This window comes from Pipistrellus hanaki (assembly GCF_964339955.1).
Source record: "Pipistrellus hanaki genome assembly, chromosome: 14".
In the NCBI taxonomy this organism is placed as follows: domain Eukaryota; kingdom Metazoa; phylum Chordata; class Mammalia; order Chiroptera; family Vespertilionidae; genus Pipistrellus; species Pipistrellus hanaki.
The window spans coordinates 51,279,626-51,296,659 of record NC_140516.1 but is presented as its reverse complement, the minus strand read 5'-3'; the positions used below and the strand labels follow the sequence as shown (position 1 = coordinate 51,296,659).

Below are 17,034 nucleotides of genomic sequence, written 5' to 3'. Positions count from 1 at the left end.
AAAATGTCCTGCTCTCTGGGGCCTCTTCCTTCTCTGTTCCCGGTGCCTGTCGGGGGGGTGGCTGGACACCGGAGAGCCGGCCTGTCCCCGGGGACAGCTGGCCGCACCAGAGCCGCCTCTCGGTCAGTCTGTTCTCAGGGACCTGGGAGGTGAGCGGCTGGCGTTCTTGGGGTCCTCAGTTTTGAAAGTGAAAGTGGCCTTTTGACCAAAGTCTCCATCCCCAGAGAATTTCAAAGGGACCGCCAGTGCACACCGTCCAACAGCTCTCTCTTATCACCAGCGGATCAGCTTATTCCTCCAACAGGGATCGGCCTGTTCGCCCTGGGCCGGGCGCTGTTCTGGGATCTGGGGGTGACACGGGGGCAGGACAGATGGCGCCCCTGCCCCCGTGGGGTCTGCGTTCCAAGGGAGCAGGCTGTGAAGAAAAGGACCGTCAGTGATCAGATCACAGAACCCTGGGAAGATGGAGCCGGTGGAGGCAGATCCGGAAGTTTCCCATCCAGTGTCTTGCAAGTCTGAGGGGGGATGCAGATTCTGGAAGCAGAGTGCTTGGGGTAGATGATGAGACCGACCTTCTGGAAAGGTGCCCTTGACCTCCAGAATGAAGGACCGGCCCCTGCCGTCCATGCAAGGTCTGCATCTACCCTCGTGGAGTTGCTCATCCGGATTCAACCAGGAGACTCGGAGGACTGGATATCATTTGGCTTGAATGTTGTTATTTTCGAGAATTGGACAAGAGCGTGGGACCTGCCTGTGTTGTCTCCACAGAAAGTCACTAAGCTGGTGCATGAGGAAGTCACCCAGGTTTCAGGCCCAATTAATTGGTTTTGCTGTTTATATTAGGGTACCGTTACCCTAGCAATGGCCGGTGGGCGGCCTCAGCTGGGAGAGCCCGCCCGGTGGGGCAGAGGGCAGGCACGGAGCGTCCCTGTCAGGAGCCGCAGGGAGCCTGGGCGTCCTGTGGTCCAGAAGATGGGCGCCGCCTGCAGACCTCTAGTTCACGGAAGTCTGGGCGGCTCGGCCATCCGTCCACCACTGCCCTTCTCCCCTCCCCGCCCCCTCTCCTTCCTGCTCCCCTGCCCCGGCGTCTCCCTCTGACACTGCCGGTCCTGCCTTGCACCCATCCCTTCATTTCTTTCCTTTTTTTTATTCTTTGAAGTATTACAAATAGTGGTACATATGTCTCCCTTTGTTCCCCCATTGACCCCCCCCCCCCCCCGGCCTCTCCTACCCCCAGTACATGCCCTCACCTGCCCCCCCCCCCCCGCAGTGTCAACCATTGGTTATGTTTATATGCATACATTCAAGGCCTTCGGTTGATCTCTTACAGCCCCCTCCCCCAACCTCCCCTGCCTTCCCACTGTATTATAGTTTGGCAGTCTGTTCAATGCTTCTTTGCCTCTGTATCTATTTTCCCCCATTTCTTTCCTTTAAAAAATCATTTCTGTCCCCAACCCTGTCCCTCTCAGCCCTGTGCTAGGCTAGAGCCGCCTCTCTGTAGTCACTCACTGTGATGACCAGATTCCGGGCTGTATCATCTGAGAAGACCAATGATGCCAAATGGAGCCATTTCTCCCAATGACCTTTAAAACACCATTTATCAAATATGGCGTTTGATACAGCATTTGATATGCCTCCTTTCAACATTTTCTACATTTAATTAGACTTGTCTTGAGAAAATACATGAGTTTTCCCAGGGATTTCCACTATAACCGGAAAACTAGTTGCACCTAAAAATCTAAGAAGATTTTTGCCTCTGTATCTAAGAAGAGGAAGGCCTTTGGGAAAGAGTTAAGTTAGTGGTCAGGCGTCATAAATGGGAGAACAAGGAACCCCAAAACCACGGTGGGCATTTTGTCAATTCTGAGCTGCTCGCCATCACCATCCCTTCTCATTCTGCTCTATCTTTCTCTTCCCTCCTGAGAATAGAGCAGTTTTCCCAATGCAATGATCACAATACTGCCATTGTAATGCTACTAAGACATTATCTTCCTGTCTCCTTTCTGGCTTCAGTTACATTTAAGTCACATGGAGTGAAAATTTGAATAAAGCAGATTTTAGACATTAATAACCTTTATATTAAATCCTGACAAAGACATTACCAGAAGAATACTCTAAACCAATATCTTTTATGAACATAGATGCAATAAAATCTTTCACAAAAACTAGTAAAGAAAAGCAGTGATCAAGTGGGTTTACCCCAGGAATGCAAGGTTGGTTTAGTGTTCAGAGACCAAACCATATAACCTGCCACTTAACAGAACACACCATGGAAACCATCTCAATAGATAATGGAAACCATCTCAATAGATGCAAAAGAAAGCATTTTAAAAACCCAGCAGTTGTTCATTAAAACAACTCTCAGCAAACTAGGAATAAAAGGCAGTTTTTCAACCCAGTGAAAGGAAGGCCCACAGTTTACAAACACTTAACGTTGAAATGCTTCTCCCCTAAGACGAGGAGCCAGGCAGTGTCTGCTCTCACCATTCTGTTCCGCGTGCACCTGATAGGACGGCCATTCAGCGAAGCAAGTAAAGCAATTCATTAAGATGCTGGGTTAGAGAGGTGGCTTGACTGTGTGCATAGAAAACCCTAATGAGTCCACAAGGAAAGACAGGATAGTCAATGAAGTGAGTCTAGCCAGGCCAGTACACAAAAAAAGACAAACAGAAAACCAGTGGATTTCTTTATGTAGTCACAAAGCAAATGGAAGCAAGTGGAAAACTCAAAAGCAGTACTATTTATAATTGAATCCAAAAGCAAAATAGATTTAGAAATAGATCTAATGAGTGATGACCAAGCTCTCCATACTGGGAACTATAAAATATCTCTTAGAGAAATTAAAGAAGACCAGAATGAGTGGAGAGATATGCAATGTTCATGGATTGGAAAATAAATGCCGTTAATGTGTGAACTCTCTATAAATTCGTCTAGAATTCCAAAGCACTTCTGATCACAATCCCCACAAGATTGAATAAAATTTGGCAAGACTTTTGAAACTCTGTGGAAATGCAAAGAATCTAGAGGAGCCAAAACAAGCCTAGAGAGGACAAAGCTGGAAGGCCTTCCTGGTTGTATTCATAACAGCCTGATATTGGAAATGACCCAAATGGCACCCGGCAGAGGACCGGATAAACAATCTGTGGGATGCTCACACAATGAAATACTACTCAGCAATCAGAAGCAATGACTATCTGTGCAGCGATGTGTGTGGCTCTCTCAGACATGCTGGGTGAAGAGGCACTCACTCCGTAATTCCATTCACATGAGGTTCAGGAAGATGCGGAATTTCTCTGCGGTGGAGAGCATTCTGAAGGCTGGTCGCCTGGAGAGGGGTGAGGGTCATCCAGAGAGTAGCATGAGGGAACTTTCTGGATGATGAAAAAATCCACGTCTTGGTGGGGGTGTGGGTTAAGGGAGTGTATCTTTTACTCATCGGGGGCTGCAGGCTGGGCAGCTGCTCTTAGTAGGTCCGAGTTCCTCTCCACCAGCCTCGGGGAGCCAGGCCTGCCGGGAGCTCCGGGTGCGGTTAGGGGTTCCGCTGCCCTTGCTGACGTCACGCCGCAGCTCGGTTGGGAAGGACGTGGGACTGGCGTGCACGGCGGATGCCCACACGGGCTACCAGCCCAGCCTGCGGGAGGCGGAGGCGGAGGGAGCGGTCTGCACCGGGACCAGGCCTGCTGACGGGCGCCCGGGCTGGGAGCGGCTCACCTTCAGGCCTCCTGTTCCCGTTGTCTTCACGGACTTGTGTGCGGCTTTAATTATTTTTGAGGACCGATCAGACTCATTTCAGAAAAGAATTAGCTCAGGAGTAGGCACGGGCCCCCCAGAGAGCGCTTTCGGCTCCTCCTCTCCAGCGGGCGGCTGCTTTATTATTTCTGCCACGAGTCCTACTGTGTCTCCTGATTAATGCGATTCAGGACTGTGTCCGGGGAAGCTGAGGGCCTCCGCCCTTTGCAGCCCTGCTGCTGACATGCTCGAGAATGCACGTGTGCAGACACGGCCCCCACGCTGGGAGCGCCTGTGCTGTCCGTGTGGGGAGCCGGGGGGATGGTCCACGCCGGCCCCGTACCCACCCCTCCGGGGGGAGCAGCCCACCTCCCTCTGGGGCCAGCGAGGACTGAAGACTCGGGGAGACCAGACAAGGGCCTAAGGCCTGTGAGAGGCTGGGGCCCAGCCACGGGATCTCCCAGAAATCCTGGCGTTCCCCAGACGGACGACCTGGTGGGATAGTGGGAGGGGGTCCCTCCGCACCCCCAGGTGGTTTCGTGCTGGTGGTCACATGTTCCCGGCTTCCGGCTGCCGCTGTCACCTCCTTGTTCTCGCTTCTGTGGGCGGGTGTCGGCGTTTCTCGGGGTGTGTGCGACGTGGGGGTGCACGTACCTCCGTGGGCACCTTCGTTCTCCCGAAGCAGTGGCCCTGCCGTTATGCACCCGCCAGCAGTCTCTGCAGCCATCTGGGCTGCCTTTCTCATTTTACCCCGAAGGGGTGTGGGGTGAAATCGGGGGCGGGGGGGGGTTATTTTGCGTTTCCCGGGTGACGCGTGGGCTTGCACACTGTTCCGGGGGGCCTGGCTGTGTTTACATCTTCTCGGGTTTGAGGCTGTTCGCTCCGTGCGCCTGCGTCCTCCCGTCGTTTCGATGGTGAGCTGTCGGCGTTCATTCCCAGAAGCCATGGCTGCGTCGGCCGCCCGGGCTCGGAGCACGTGGCCCCGGCTCTTCTCTGAGCGCCGAGTGTCTCCCTCAGCGGCAGGGGATTTGTGGGGGGTTAAGCAGCTTCGGGATCTTCGGGAAGAGGTTTAAGGGCTGAGCTCCTCGGATAACTTCTAGAAGCAGAAGGAACACGGGCCTGTAGGAGCTGCGGGTGCTGCCGCCGGAGTCCTGTGGCTGCGGCGTGCCCCGGGGGCCTCCACCACCGCCGTCTGTGCTGCAGCTTTTCGGTTTGATAGCATTTCAGATTTTAAAGGGGCCACCAGGACAAGGCGGAGAGTTCCCGTGTGCCCCTGCCCCCGCTCCCTGTGGCACTGACATCGTAGGTGACGGTGGGCCAGGGAGAAACACCAAGACGGCGGCCGCGATAAACACTGCTAACTGAGCCACAGGCTTCGTTCAGATTTCAGCGGCTTTTCCACGATGTCCTTGTTCTGTTCCGGAATCCAGTCCCTGAGGTCACACACGTTTAGTCATCACTCCCCGTCTAGGACCATTTCTCTCCGGGAGAGCTCCGGGCCCCTGGGCAGCGCAGGCCGGGCGGAGTGTCCGGAGTGCGGGCTCTGTGTCCCTGCCCCTGTGTACAAGGGCCTCTCCTGTTCCTCTCCCCGCACCCCATGCTCTCTCTCCTGCTGTTACCGATGCCGGCGGCAGTGAGAAGACGGCTGTTTCCGGAGGCTGCTCCGCTCCCCTGGGCTTCCCGGGGCCCCGCCAGGCTCTGCGGGTGCCTGGGGCTCCGTGGGGAGCAGTCCCGGGTCAGAGCCACAGACTTCGAACGCCCGTCTTGGTCAAGGTCGCTCTTAATTGAATGGGTAATGAGCTCCTCGGCTTTCTTGCTCATCAGCCATTTGGGGGTGCAGCCCAGCCAGGAATCAGTCCTCCGAGCACCCAGGATTCCGTGGGCCTCACAGACACTCGCATGCCCCCAGGGGGCGCTGCCTGCATCGGGAGTCTGTGAGCCAAGCAGCTGGTGTGGCAGAAAGGGGCTCCTTCAGGGAGCTGGGCACCTCTGCCATCCCCACACCCACACCGGGCAGCCAGGGCCGAACGAACCCCTTCTGCTCTGGGGGCACCGTCAGGGTGACGCCCACGCTGGAGGGCGAGGCCGAGTCTCCCTCTGCCTGCGGGTTCTTCTAGCCCAGCGGGCCGGGGCGGAAACTGCTGTGAGGTCCTGGGATTTCCTTCCAGAATGTCACTGTCAGGAGAGACAGAGGCTGCGAGAACGGTCCAGGTGACACGAGACCTGGCAGCTAGCTGGCCGCCTGCTCTGGGCTGGGCCTTGGGTCCCAGGGGAGAGGCTGGGAGGACAGTACCAGGCCAGTGGACACGACAGGAGCCGGGGGAGCTCACACCGAGAGTCGGGATGGGAAGCGGGCTGCGTGCTGTTCCCCCCGAGCGGGTCAGGGACACGCACACGCAGGCCGGGGTCCAGGAGGGGGCTGGCGCTGGCCGCCGGCCGCCAGGCCGGGCAGAGCGATCGGGGTTCTCTGCGCTGTTTGTCTGCCGACTTCTCTGCGAACTTGCAGTGTTCCAGGAAGCAGGTTGTTAGGGATGGTTTTGTGTTGGGGGCCGGGCCTGGTGGCACCACAGCTGTGCGTGGGGCTGGGCGGGTGCCCGCAGGGGAGGGCAGCCGGTCCCAGGAGGCATGTGGGCCTCCCTGGCTAGCGGGGCGGGCTGCTGAGTGGGGGGGGGGGGGGGGGGAGGGGGAGGGGGACAGGGTCTTCCTTCAGTGTCTGGGTGGGGGCACCTGTTGTCCCTCCCCATGTGCTTGCAGTGCTGGATGCCCGTACACAGGCCTCCTTCTCCTCGTTGGGACTTCCGTTTGCTTTCAGGCATTTCCGATCAGCACTCCTCGGGCTCGGGGCTCCGGGCACTACGGGGTCAATGCCTGCTCATCGCCGCCGCGGTCAGAGTGGCCGCGGGCCCTCGGGGCGCAGTCCTCCCGGGCGGCTCGGCTCCGTGTGCCTGCGGAGGCCCCGCCAGGCCTCCCGCGGTGGTCAATGCCCCTCATCGATGTGCCCATGAGGAGCAGGCAGGCGCCTGGCGTCCTGCCCCCTAGATCCGTGTCCTTCCCTGGCTGACCGGTGTCCCAACGAGAGGGCCCTGCAGTCTCGGGGGGCAGGGTCACGTCATGCTCACGGGGACGCCAGCCCGTCACCTCAAGCCCTCGATGCCCCTCTTCTCTGTGTGGGCACCCCCTGGTTTTGAGGGAGGACAGTGGTCACCTGACCCCGGCGGGTTCTGAGGGAGGGCAGTGGTCACGTGACCCCTGTTGATTGTGAGGGAGGTCAGTGGTCATGTGACCCCAGCTGGTTGTGAGGGAGGACAATGGTCACCTGACCCTGACTGGTTGTGAGGGAGGACAATGGTCATGTGACCCCGGCTGGTTGTGAGGGAGGGCAGTGGTCACATGACCCCGGCTGGTTGTGAAGGAGGACAATGGTCATGTAACCCTGGCTGGTTGTGAGGGAGGACAGTGGTCACGTGACCCCGGCTGATTGTGAGGGAGGACAGCGGTCACCTGACCCCCAGAGCTCAGAGAGGCATCAGTCCACGCACCCCCGGGTGTGGAAACAAGAATAGTCTTCGCACGTAGGCAGTGCCTCACGGCTCACACAGATCCTGGTTCTCCTCAGAAGCTCAGTGACCCCAGGGGAGGGCAGACGGCGCATCTCCCCCAGGGCCCCACCAGCACCCAGGGGTCCCGCTGCCCCGGGAGGTATGGACAGGGTGCTCTTCGTTCAAAGCCCTTCTCTTCCTGCCTTCACTCCAGGTGGCAGCAAAGGGCGGTGCCCTGCCTCCTCCAGAGACACCCTGAGCTGGACAGTGTCCAGGGAGGCCTCTGGCGGTCCCTTGGCACACCACGTCTAAGGTGGCAGAGGCCAGTGGCTGCACTCACTGGAGACAAAGGAGCCAGCCCTGCCCCTGAGTAAGGCCGGCCCTGGCGGCAGCAGATGCTGCTGCCTGCCCGCCTGACCTCCGACCTCCGGCTTCGTGCGCGCGAGCAGGCCCGGTGCGGCTTCGGGGGACCGCTGTGGGACACTATTGACGAGCCTTTATAAATATTTAATCGTCACATTAAAACCACGGGCCACGAGAGCCATTAGGAGCCGACACTAAACCGGCTTTCTCTGCTGGTCGTGGGGGCAGAGGCTCCGAGGGCGGGTCTGAGGGCTCGGGCCGGGCGGCCAGCGTGCCCAGGGCGGTGCTGAGGGCAGTGGCGCCCGCCCCGCCCGGAGGCCGGGATCTCCCGCGGCCCGTCAGGCTTTCCAGTCTCTGTGAGCACAGGCGGCTCACAAAGCAGAATGGATGGCTTATTTACGTCCGCTGCCATTAGGACCGAGCGGCGAATTCAGCCCAGGATGAAAAGCTTAAATCTTGATTTTCCCTTCCCCTCTCAAAAGGAATGGACGCCTTGCATTGTAAATTACCCGGCCTTGTCCTCGGGCTGGCGTGGACATTGCATAATCTTAAATATTGATTCTTGTTAGACTAAAAAAAAAAAGTCCGAGCACGGGCTCCATGGTCTGCATCCAGGAGACCGCCTCCGCCGTAGCTCACGCCGAGGCTGCTGACAGCAGATCCGTTCTGATTAGAGAAGTTTCCAGAGACACAGCCCCGCCAGATCACCTGCCCCATCGCAGCAGCACGGGCCCCTCCCGCCCTCGAGCTCCCGGCCAGAGCAGGCACTGGTACCCGGGGCCTCCCGCCCTTCTCACCGCCCCCTCAGCCCCCAGGCGGGCTCAGAGCCGGCCACCTGAGCCCGGGGGCGGCCTGTGTCCTCCTGGCGTGGCTGGGGGCGTCCCAGGGAGCGTGGCTCTAGCTCCGTCCCGGCAGTCTGTATCGAATTCCCGAAGGAAGGTCTCTGAGACCTGCCTCAGCGCACAGGCCCAGGTGCACCTGGGCACTTCCCTGCACCGCCTGGTCCTTCCCACCCTGACCTCGGCTGCTCATCCCCTCTCTGGACTGCGGTTTGTCACGTGAGAGAGGGGCCCAGCTCAGCTCCGTGTGGCTCCGTGGGACTCAGGGGGCTCAGAGGCACTCCGGGGGCTCTGTGGGCCTGGCACAGAGCAGATTCAGGGCGTGCGCACAAACCCCGCCGTACACAGACCCGGACTGAGCGTCCTCTGCCTGTCGGGGGGCCCTGGCTGAGCCTGGACGTCAGCCAGATCCACCAAGGACAGCAGTGCCCCCGGGCGGGGCCTCGGCTGGACCGGGAGCTGAACGGCACCCACTCCGTCGTGGGTTCACTTTCCCAGAACCACCGGGAGCGGGGGCAGAGTCAGCACCGGTCCGAGCGTGCAGGGGTCAGGAGCCGCCCGCCGGGGCCGCGTGCACGCCACTCCTGGGAAACCCGCGGCCCCACGCTGGGAAATGACAAACGACCAGAAAATCAATTTGTAATCTGATTGGAGGTTTTTGATTTCCTCTGATGAGTTTAAATTTCATTAAAAGCAACCTTATTCCCACATAAAAGGAGCCCTTGAAGGGTAACGCGGGGGATTGTCTCACGGCGTCGGCGGCGGCGGCCCTTTGTGTGATTTACTCGCCGCGTTAATTGTGAGGGCCAGCCCCGCGACCGCAGCTGCGGCCTTATCGGCGAGATCGGGGAGCCCCGCACAAGGACGCGCATTCAGAGGCCGCTCCTGGGCGTATCGACACTTCAGTTATCAACAACTCTTGTTATCATCTGCGGGGAGGGGCTCTTGGCCGGGGCGGGGGCGGGGGTGGGGGGGTCTCCAAACGGCCCCCTGCCGCCCGGCCGCCTTCTCTTAATTGTGTGTCTTCTCTGCAGAGGCCGGTCAGCGCGGCCTCTTGTCTTGATGAGAAATTGACGTTTTCCGCGGCCTCGTGGGCGCGGGGCACGGCGATAAGGCTGGAGAGGCTGGAGTGGTTTCGGAGGGGGCCGCTCTCCCCGCACACCCCCCTCCCCCCCGCTGCCGCTCCCGTGACCTGCCTGATGAGTATGGATCGCGTGAGGTCTTTTTCAGCATGTGAACTATAAGAGGTGCGGAGTGACACCACCCCTATAGACAAAAGGTAACCTTGCCCTTTGAATATATCGATTCTTTATTAACTGGGCTGTTTAATGCAATGAAATGAGGCATTAGATGGAAGCCCATTTCGAGTGCTTTGAATAATCTTTAAGAGCTTTGAAAGACCTTAAAAGGCGGCCTGACAATAGCCGGCGTCCACGCCGAGAGAGGGCACTTCTCGCTTCTGATTCGAAACACAAACACGGCCGCTTCTCTCTCCCCGGGACGCAGGGCCCTGGCCCCCGGCCCAGGCTGGGTCCCTGCCCCCGGCCCAGGCTGGGTCCCTGCCCCCGGCCCAGGCTGCTCCCTGCCCCCGGCCCAGGCTGGGTCCCTGCCCCCCGGCCCAGGCTGGTCCCTGCCCCCCCGGCCCGGAGGCTGGGTCCCTGCCCAGGAGCGGGGAGGCAGGTGAACTGAGTCCCCGGCCCCTGCCCACCCCCATCCTCCCCACACCCCGCATCTTGGGACAGAGCCTGGGGGAGGGGAGTGGCAGGCCAGGCGGCGGCTTTGTGCCCCGGGCCCCTTTCTTTGCCTTCGCTTTAAGGCAGAAACAAATGCAGTGAAAGGAGCCGGCCTGGCACTGGCAGGAGGAGGCGGCGGCACAAGTTTCTTTATGTTTTGAGTAATTGTTTCCTGTTTTGCTCAGCAGAACAAGTAATTAAGCAGACATTTGTGAGCACTAATTTGGATCACACGTATGTGTATGTGTGAGAGCTGCGAGCCAAAACATGCAGAACCGCCTCTCATTGAGGAGGAGCTGGAAAAGCGCAGAATGAAACGGAACGGTGCGCGGAGAGCTCGCCGGGGCTGGAATCGGGGTCTAAGTGAGGACCTCAGCAGCTCTCCTACTGTCAGCGCCTTTGGCTACACCCACGTGCAGCCCGCCTGGCCGGGGCAGTGGCCAGGGCCGGGGCAGGGGCCAGGGCCCGGGCAGGGGCCAGGCAGTGGCCAAGGCGGTGGCCAGGGCTTGGGCGGTGGCCAGGGCAGGGGCGGTGGCCTGGGCGGTGGCCGGGGCCGTGGCTGGGGCAGGGGCCGGGTCCAGGGAGGTAGCCAGGGCAATGGCCAGGGCAGTGGCCCGGGCCTGTCACGGCCATGGAGTCGGCGGTGGCACCACACCTTCACGTCAGACCTCAGGCCAGACCTCGGCTGGCACCTGTATCTGGCGCCCTGCCGTCCGCCCACCCTGTGCCCCACTCCCAGCCCCGCCCCACCCTCTCCTAAAGCCGATCCTTACTCCGGAGCCCGTGACGGGGACGCCAGGGGCATTTGCTCTGCTGGCCAAACCCCGCGGCTCAGCAGCCGAGGGGGCCGGGGAGCGGTGACCACGGCCCTGTGAGCCCGGCCACGGGGCGTGTCCCTCAGGGCCGCTTGCCCGATGTGTGCGTGAGGCATACAGGCAGGACGGGAGCCTCCGAGTGGCCCACAGCCTCTCTCCCTGCAGGCGGGTCCCTTTGTAGAAGGTTCTTCCGTGAGCCCGCCGTGTCGGCCGCCACGAGGCTTGGGACCCCGGGAACGCAGGGGACACCCCCAGAGTCAGTGGCACGTGTGCGTCCAGGCGGGCGTCTCACTAACCGCAACACACAAAATCACCCGAAGTGGAATCCACAGACGAGAAATACTTTAATTAAATATTGTGTAAAATGAACATTTTTATACAGTTAAATATCTGAAAAAATGTACAGATAAAACCATCTCGTTGCAGGGTCTCTAACAGGAACATCTACCGGGGGTGGAGCACTCGACGGGAGACGGGAACGCGAGGAGGGCGCTGCTGGCCGAGGGACCTAAAGCACACGCCGAGGGCAGGGGAGGCCCCGCGACGCCCCGCCAAACCCTGCCGGAAACCAGTCACTCCCAGGCTCCTCCACGCGGCCGAGCCTCCCGCCGCCACAGGGCCCCTGGACCCGCCGACCGCTGGGGCTTGTTCACTTCGCCCCTCGAACGAACGCTTTCTAAGTGGTGCGTTGTTTTGCTTTTTGTCGTGTTTAGAAAGCCCCTCCTGTCTGTGTTAGCGTGACTCCTGCTGCCGTGTGCAGAATGTCTGCCTGCGGACGCTGAGCGCCAGGGGAGGAAGCGCGGGCCCGTCGGTGGGTCTCGCCGCGGGTTTGGCACTCGAGGCGCAGGGTGGGAAGGTCATTCCAGTTTACAAAGGACAGGCGCGCTGCGGCGCCCGGCCACCCCAGAAAGGTTCCGCAAGGAAACGGGCCGTTGTGTGCCCCCCCCAAACCTCTGGGACCCGAGGGGAGCGTGGGCGGGGGGGGGGGGGGGGGGCGGCAGGAGGCAGCAGGATCGGCTGCAGTGAGGGACCCGGCAGGCACCAGGTTTGTGCTTGAGTGTTTGGGTGTGTGCGTGTGCGTGTGTGTGTGTGACTGTGTGTGGGGGGGTATCCGTGTGCGTGCGTGTGTGTGTGTGTGTGTGTGTGTGTGAGACGGTGTGTGTGAGCATGTGTGTGTGTGTGTGTGTGTGTGTGACTGTGGGGGGGGTGTGTGTGGGGGGTGTGTGTATGTGTGTGTGAGTGTGAGTGTGTGTATATGAGTGTGTGTTACACTGTGCATTTCCAGATGAGATCGGGCTAGCCGTGGTGGTGCATGCCTGCGGTCAAACAGCACAAGGGGTCTTTAAATGAGTCCACTTTTAAGGCATCAGAGAAGTCCATGTGGCAGACAGTTTAATTAAAACATCAGAAGTAAATTTTATTTTAAACTTTAGGCCTCTGAATTTTTCCAGTAAACACAGTTCAGCTATGTGGCAAAAGTCATGGGTGGCAGCTAAAATGACTTTTTTTTTTTTTTACATTCTACCCAAAAAAATTATAATAATAAAATACGGACACAGCCCCGAGCGGGGTCCGCTCTGCACGGCCGTCCCACATGCACAGACTACTAGGACTTGTCACAGCCGGTGGCACCGTTGTGTTTTGACTATACAACAGACTTTTTTTTCTCAAAAGTATTTGTTCAGATAACTTAAAAATAATATAAAAATAAACAATGAATTTGAATTTTCCTCAAAATAAAAAAAAAAAGGATGGAAAAGTCTAAATAATAGCAAATTACTTTGTTAAGTACAAATGAAACGCAAGGACACGGATGCATTTTAACGAAACAGACGAGAGAGACGGTCTTGGCCTCATGCTCTTCCCAGCGTCGCAAATGCCGGGCCATGACCCAGCATCAATGCGGACAGAGGGAAAAAAAGGAAAAAAGATGGCGGGGAAAGCAATGTACAAAGTTCCAACGATAAATACAATATTTATAATTGATATGTTACAAAATAACGTCCCTTCGCAACTGCAAGTGTTCATGGGAAAGTGTCGGGTGAGACCGTTTCATTCCTTATAGGATGCATAAAGAATAAAACTTGGCGGGGGGTGTTTTGTTGTTTTTTGTTTGTTTGTTTTCCCCTCTCTAAATAGTTAAGTGGATCTGAAAAAAATTCAAGACAAGTGTATAAATATTTAGCTACAACTTTGGCAAAATCACAAAAGTCTACAATTTTATAACCACATACAAAACACATTAGGGGGAGAAGGATCTAGAAGTCAAAAGGACAAGTTCTGGTACAAGAAACAGGGACCTCACAGTAGCCTAAGAATGCAATCGTATACAGTACTAGCAAAAGTGGAAAAATGTCGCAGATCACGCTTGCTTAACGGGAAGTTCTAGCAGTGGGAGAAGAGTTTAACCAACGGACAGTAGCATTTTTTTTTTCTCTGTCAGTGTGCTTGTTGAAGGCAAGAGAATTCAATATCAAAGTTACGATTTCTAACTACAATAAGTTACAAAGTTTCATTTCATTAAGATGAAGGTAAGCAATGGTAAGCCCGCCCTCCCTCCCCTGCCACCCCCAGTCCGAATCGCAGTGTCCTCCGCTCCCTTCCAGGTCGATGGCTGGCGCCTCCATTGGCCCCCTTGGTTCACCACAGAAAAATATTTCACATTATAGAGATACACAACCATTGTGAATCTAAGGATGAGGACAGAAAAATGTCCGCAGGCATTTTTCATCAGTGTGTGTCATGAGCATCAAAATGGTGCATTCACAAAGTTTCTCCCAACACAAAGCAAGTACGAGACACAGCCAAGACGGAGTCGGAAACTCTATACAAAATAGGCGTCGCTTTTGTCCTCCCGGCTCTCGGGGGCCGCGGCGGGCGAGGCCAGGAGGAGAGTTCGGTCCGGAAAATGGAATTGTCCGTGAAGAAGTGGGCCGCTCTGCACGTCGCTCCTTAAACAGTTTAAATAGAATCTTTAAACAACGTCTCTCGTGGCATGGCGACTGCTGCTGACGTATTTGAAGATACGGTCTCCACCAGCGTGTCTCAGTACGCTAAACGCGTCCCCTGCAGTCCGTCCCGGGGTGCTGGGTGCTGCGGAAGGGAAACAGAGGTCCCTCACATCGGCGGGACTACCAGCCCAGACATAGCTGCAAGAGAGGGAGCAGAGGGTTACCGGGGCGGGGCGGGGCGGGCGCGCAGGGCGGCCTCCTCTCTGCATTCCTCCTCCGTGACCTTGGGTCTGCACAGCTCTCCGTTAACCAGCCTGGGGCTTGGCTAAGGTGTGTGTGTGGGGGGGGCCTACGTCCGGGGCTGGGGTACACCAGGGACAGACCCTGCTCACGTGCTCCTGTGGAAGGGGGGTCCCTGGCCTTTCCTTGTGGGAAGGCTGTGCCACACGCACCACAGTGGCTTGTGGGTAGCAGATGGAGGCCCTGACTCCCCAGAGGCCACCTCTGTGGACAGCACAGACCAGCCTGCTCTCTCTCTCTCTCCCGAGCGGAAGCCTGGCCACGCCTCGGTTTCCCCTCTGCTGACCGCCGGGCATCGTAATGGTGAGTCGTGGGCCCCCGACATCAAAGCCACGGCCCCGCCAGGGGCCCCGGAGAGACGCAGGCCCCGGCCTGGCCTCGGGGGGTCCCTCCGCCTCCCCTCGGAACGAGAGGGACGACGCCCAGGGCAGCGGGCGCCTCTGGCGGACTCCTGACACGAGTGTCATGTGGAATCTCTTAACTTCCGTGTTGTTTAATTTTTGTCGGCACGACGGTTCCCGTTAATTTATGTGCCACATATTAATACGTTTGTTCATGTAGTGATGCGAGCTTCAATTTCCCAGCTCATTAATTCCAACAATATTAATTTATCTCCGACTCACCGTTACAACTTTATGGCTTGGAGGCCCCGTGTGTGTGTGTGTGTGTGTGTGTGTGTGTGTGTGTGTGTGTGTGTACGTACACGGGGCTCACGTGACACCCCCTTTCCAGGGGCCCGGCGCCGTGGGCGGGGGCGGGCGGAGGCCCCGGCCGTGCGGCCGCGCTGAGGCCTGGGCGTCCCGCTCACGCACGGACGGGTGTGGTGAAGACAACGATTTCAAATCACTGATACCTTTCCAGGTCCTTTTTTGAGCATTAGTTCATCAAAGTGAAATATGCCACCGACTTCACAAAAGGGCCAGTTAGTCTTCTCCACGGGGACGTCCTCGGCACCCAGCAGAGAGCCTGGCACATATAGGCGCTCAGTAAATACTGGAGGAAGGGGCTGGTGTGTCTAAAGGAGCTACTGGCTTTGGTTCACCGGGAGGAGCAGAGACCAAAGGTGTCTGAAAGAGGCCAGAGCGTGGCCCTGAATCTCAGCGCCCGGGGCCTCGGGGCATCCCGGAGCCATGGGCGAGCGGGCGCCCACGTGGCCCCGCCTGCCACAGGCGGCACAGGCCGCCGCCCGGGGACCCAGCCCGAGGCGGGCGCGGGGGGCCGCTGAGCATGTCCCAGCTGTGAGCAGCTGTCCGGGCGGCGCCTCCCTCTGCCCTCAGGGCCAGCCCTTCTCCTGGAGTCTTTGGAGGACAGCCCGAGGCACCGGCTCCGCCTGCCCGGCCCTGGCCCACTGCCCTCCGTGAGGACGGCCCGGCCGCTGGGGCTCTGGCCCATGAGGTGGGCTCTGCAGGCGGCACGCTGACCCTCCGCCGGGCCCTGGGGCCACTCCGCTGCCTCCGAGTGAGGAGCTGTGGCCCGGGAGCTCCCGGCGGGGCCTGCAGGCCCTGCACAGAGGACTGAGTGCAGACCTGCTCCGGGGCTGTGGCCCTGCAGGCACCGCACTGCCCCGGGAGGGCACAGGCTGTGTCTGGGAGGCTACGGAATCGGGGTGTCGTCTCTGAGTATGGGGCAGGGGAAGGGTGCCTCCAGGGGGACTTCAGGGAGCATGCAATGGTGAGGGCGCTGCCAGGGCTCCAAGAACGAGCCTGAGGAAGGGCCGGAGCGCCCGCCGCCGGGGCCACACCCGGCACCGGGCTCCACCCCTGGCCTCGTGCCCGGCCTGCCCCCCGGAGGCCTCGGGGACAGTCCCACCAGGGCTCCCGGAGCCCGTCCACCCCCTCCCCCGGCCCCCCGCTCGGCCAGGCGCGCCCCGCCCTCACCTTGCAGTCCGTTCCCGTTGGCGCTGGTGCAGGAGGGAGGAGGAGAGGCTTGGGGCCGGACCACGGGCGCAAAGGCGCTCTTTTGTTTCACTGCGGAGATGACATTGGCAGGTGAGAATGAGAAAATGCCGTGGGCACTGCTACAGTTTGAAGGGAGGGTGACCGAAGAGGCTGCCATGGTGGGGCTGGACGGCACTACTGCAACAAAGCAAACACGGTCAGGACGCGCGGCGCCGTGCGGACGCGACACAGAGCCCGCGGGCCGGGCACGGCCCCCCCCTGGACGACAGGCAAGCGCCGTGTCGGACCCGGGTCCAGTGGGGCGGCCCCGCGCCGTTCCGAGCGGGTCTGGGCCTGGGTTTGGGGTGCCAGTGCGACCGCACGGGGGGGCCCCCCCAATCGAGGTCCACGTCCTGTCGCCAGGGGGGCGCCCAGCCTCCACAGCCACCCTTCCTCGGTCCAGCAGCGCACACCACAGAACATCCACGCAACGCACACACCGGAGGACTCGGAGTGGAAATGAATGCGGGCGATGACGTGTGACAAAAACAGACACTTACTGCCGTAGGGAGAGTTAGCGGAGGAGCCATTAAGAAATCCAGGCGAGCCAGGGACCCCTAGATTGGCCATGGCGCCACTTCCATATCCATTCATGCTAGTGCTCACTGTGTTGTAATTGGACTGCTGGGGAGTACTGCTGGGGACGTAGCCTCGCGGGGACACGCTGCTGGTATTGCGACTGTAGCCGACTGTCAAAACCCCCCGCCCCCCGGCCAAAAATAACGTTATTATCAGGGAGAGACATTGCGGGGGTTGGGGGGGTCCCCCGCAGATCTGTATCATACAGTAAACATTTCTCATCGACCTCCTGCAGCGCCTGTGCCCCTG

General features: G+C 59.0%; 2 protein-coding genes across 16 annotated transcripts in view; one reads left to right on the top strand and one right to left on the bottom strand.

Annotated features, from left to right (window-relative positions):
• MGMT (O-6-methylguanine-DNA methyltransferase) overlaps positions 1 to 12,770 on the top strand; it is a 156,455-nt gene extending 143,685 nt beyond the window's left edge. Inside the window, exon 6 of the mRNA XM_084904634.1 lies at positions 11,445 to 12,770. The gene's annotated coding sequence lies outside the window, so the exon portion shown is untranslated. The remainder of the gene's footprint in view (positions 1 to 11,444) is intronic.
• The window catches only part of EBF3 (EBF transcription factor 3), a 113,484-nt gene continuing 107,788 nt past the window's right edge, over positions 11,339 to 17,034 (bottom strand). For 2 of the 15 annotated variants that reach the window (XM_084904478.1, XM_084904486.1), the window contains exons 14-17: positions 16,707 to 16,895; positions 16,147 to 16,344; positions 15,123 to 15,235; positions 11,339 to 14,111 (exon numbers count right to left, since the gene is read on the bottom strand). In XM_084904478.1, the coding sequence (XP_084760604.1) occupies positions 14,064 to 14,111; positions 15,123 to 15,235; positions 16,147 to 16,344; positions 16,707 to 16,895 (548 nt within the window). In that variant the 3' untranslated portion in view covers positions 11,339 to 14,063. Of the gene's footprint in view, positions 14,168 to 15,122; positions 15,236 to 16,146; positions 16,345 to 16,706; positions 16,896 to 17,034 lie in introns of all 15 variants that reach the window. The other 13 variants (XM_084904487.1, XM_084904489.1, XM_084904492.1 and 10 more) reach the window with 9 other exon arrangements.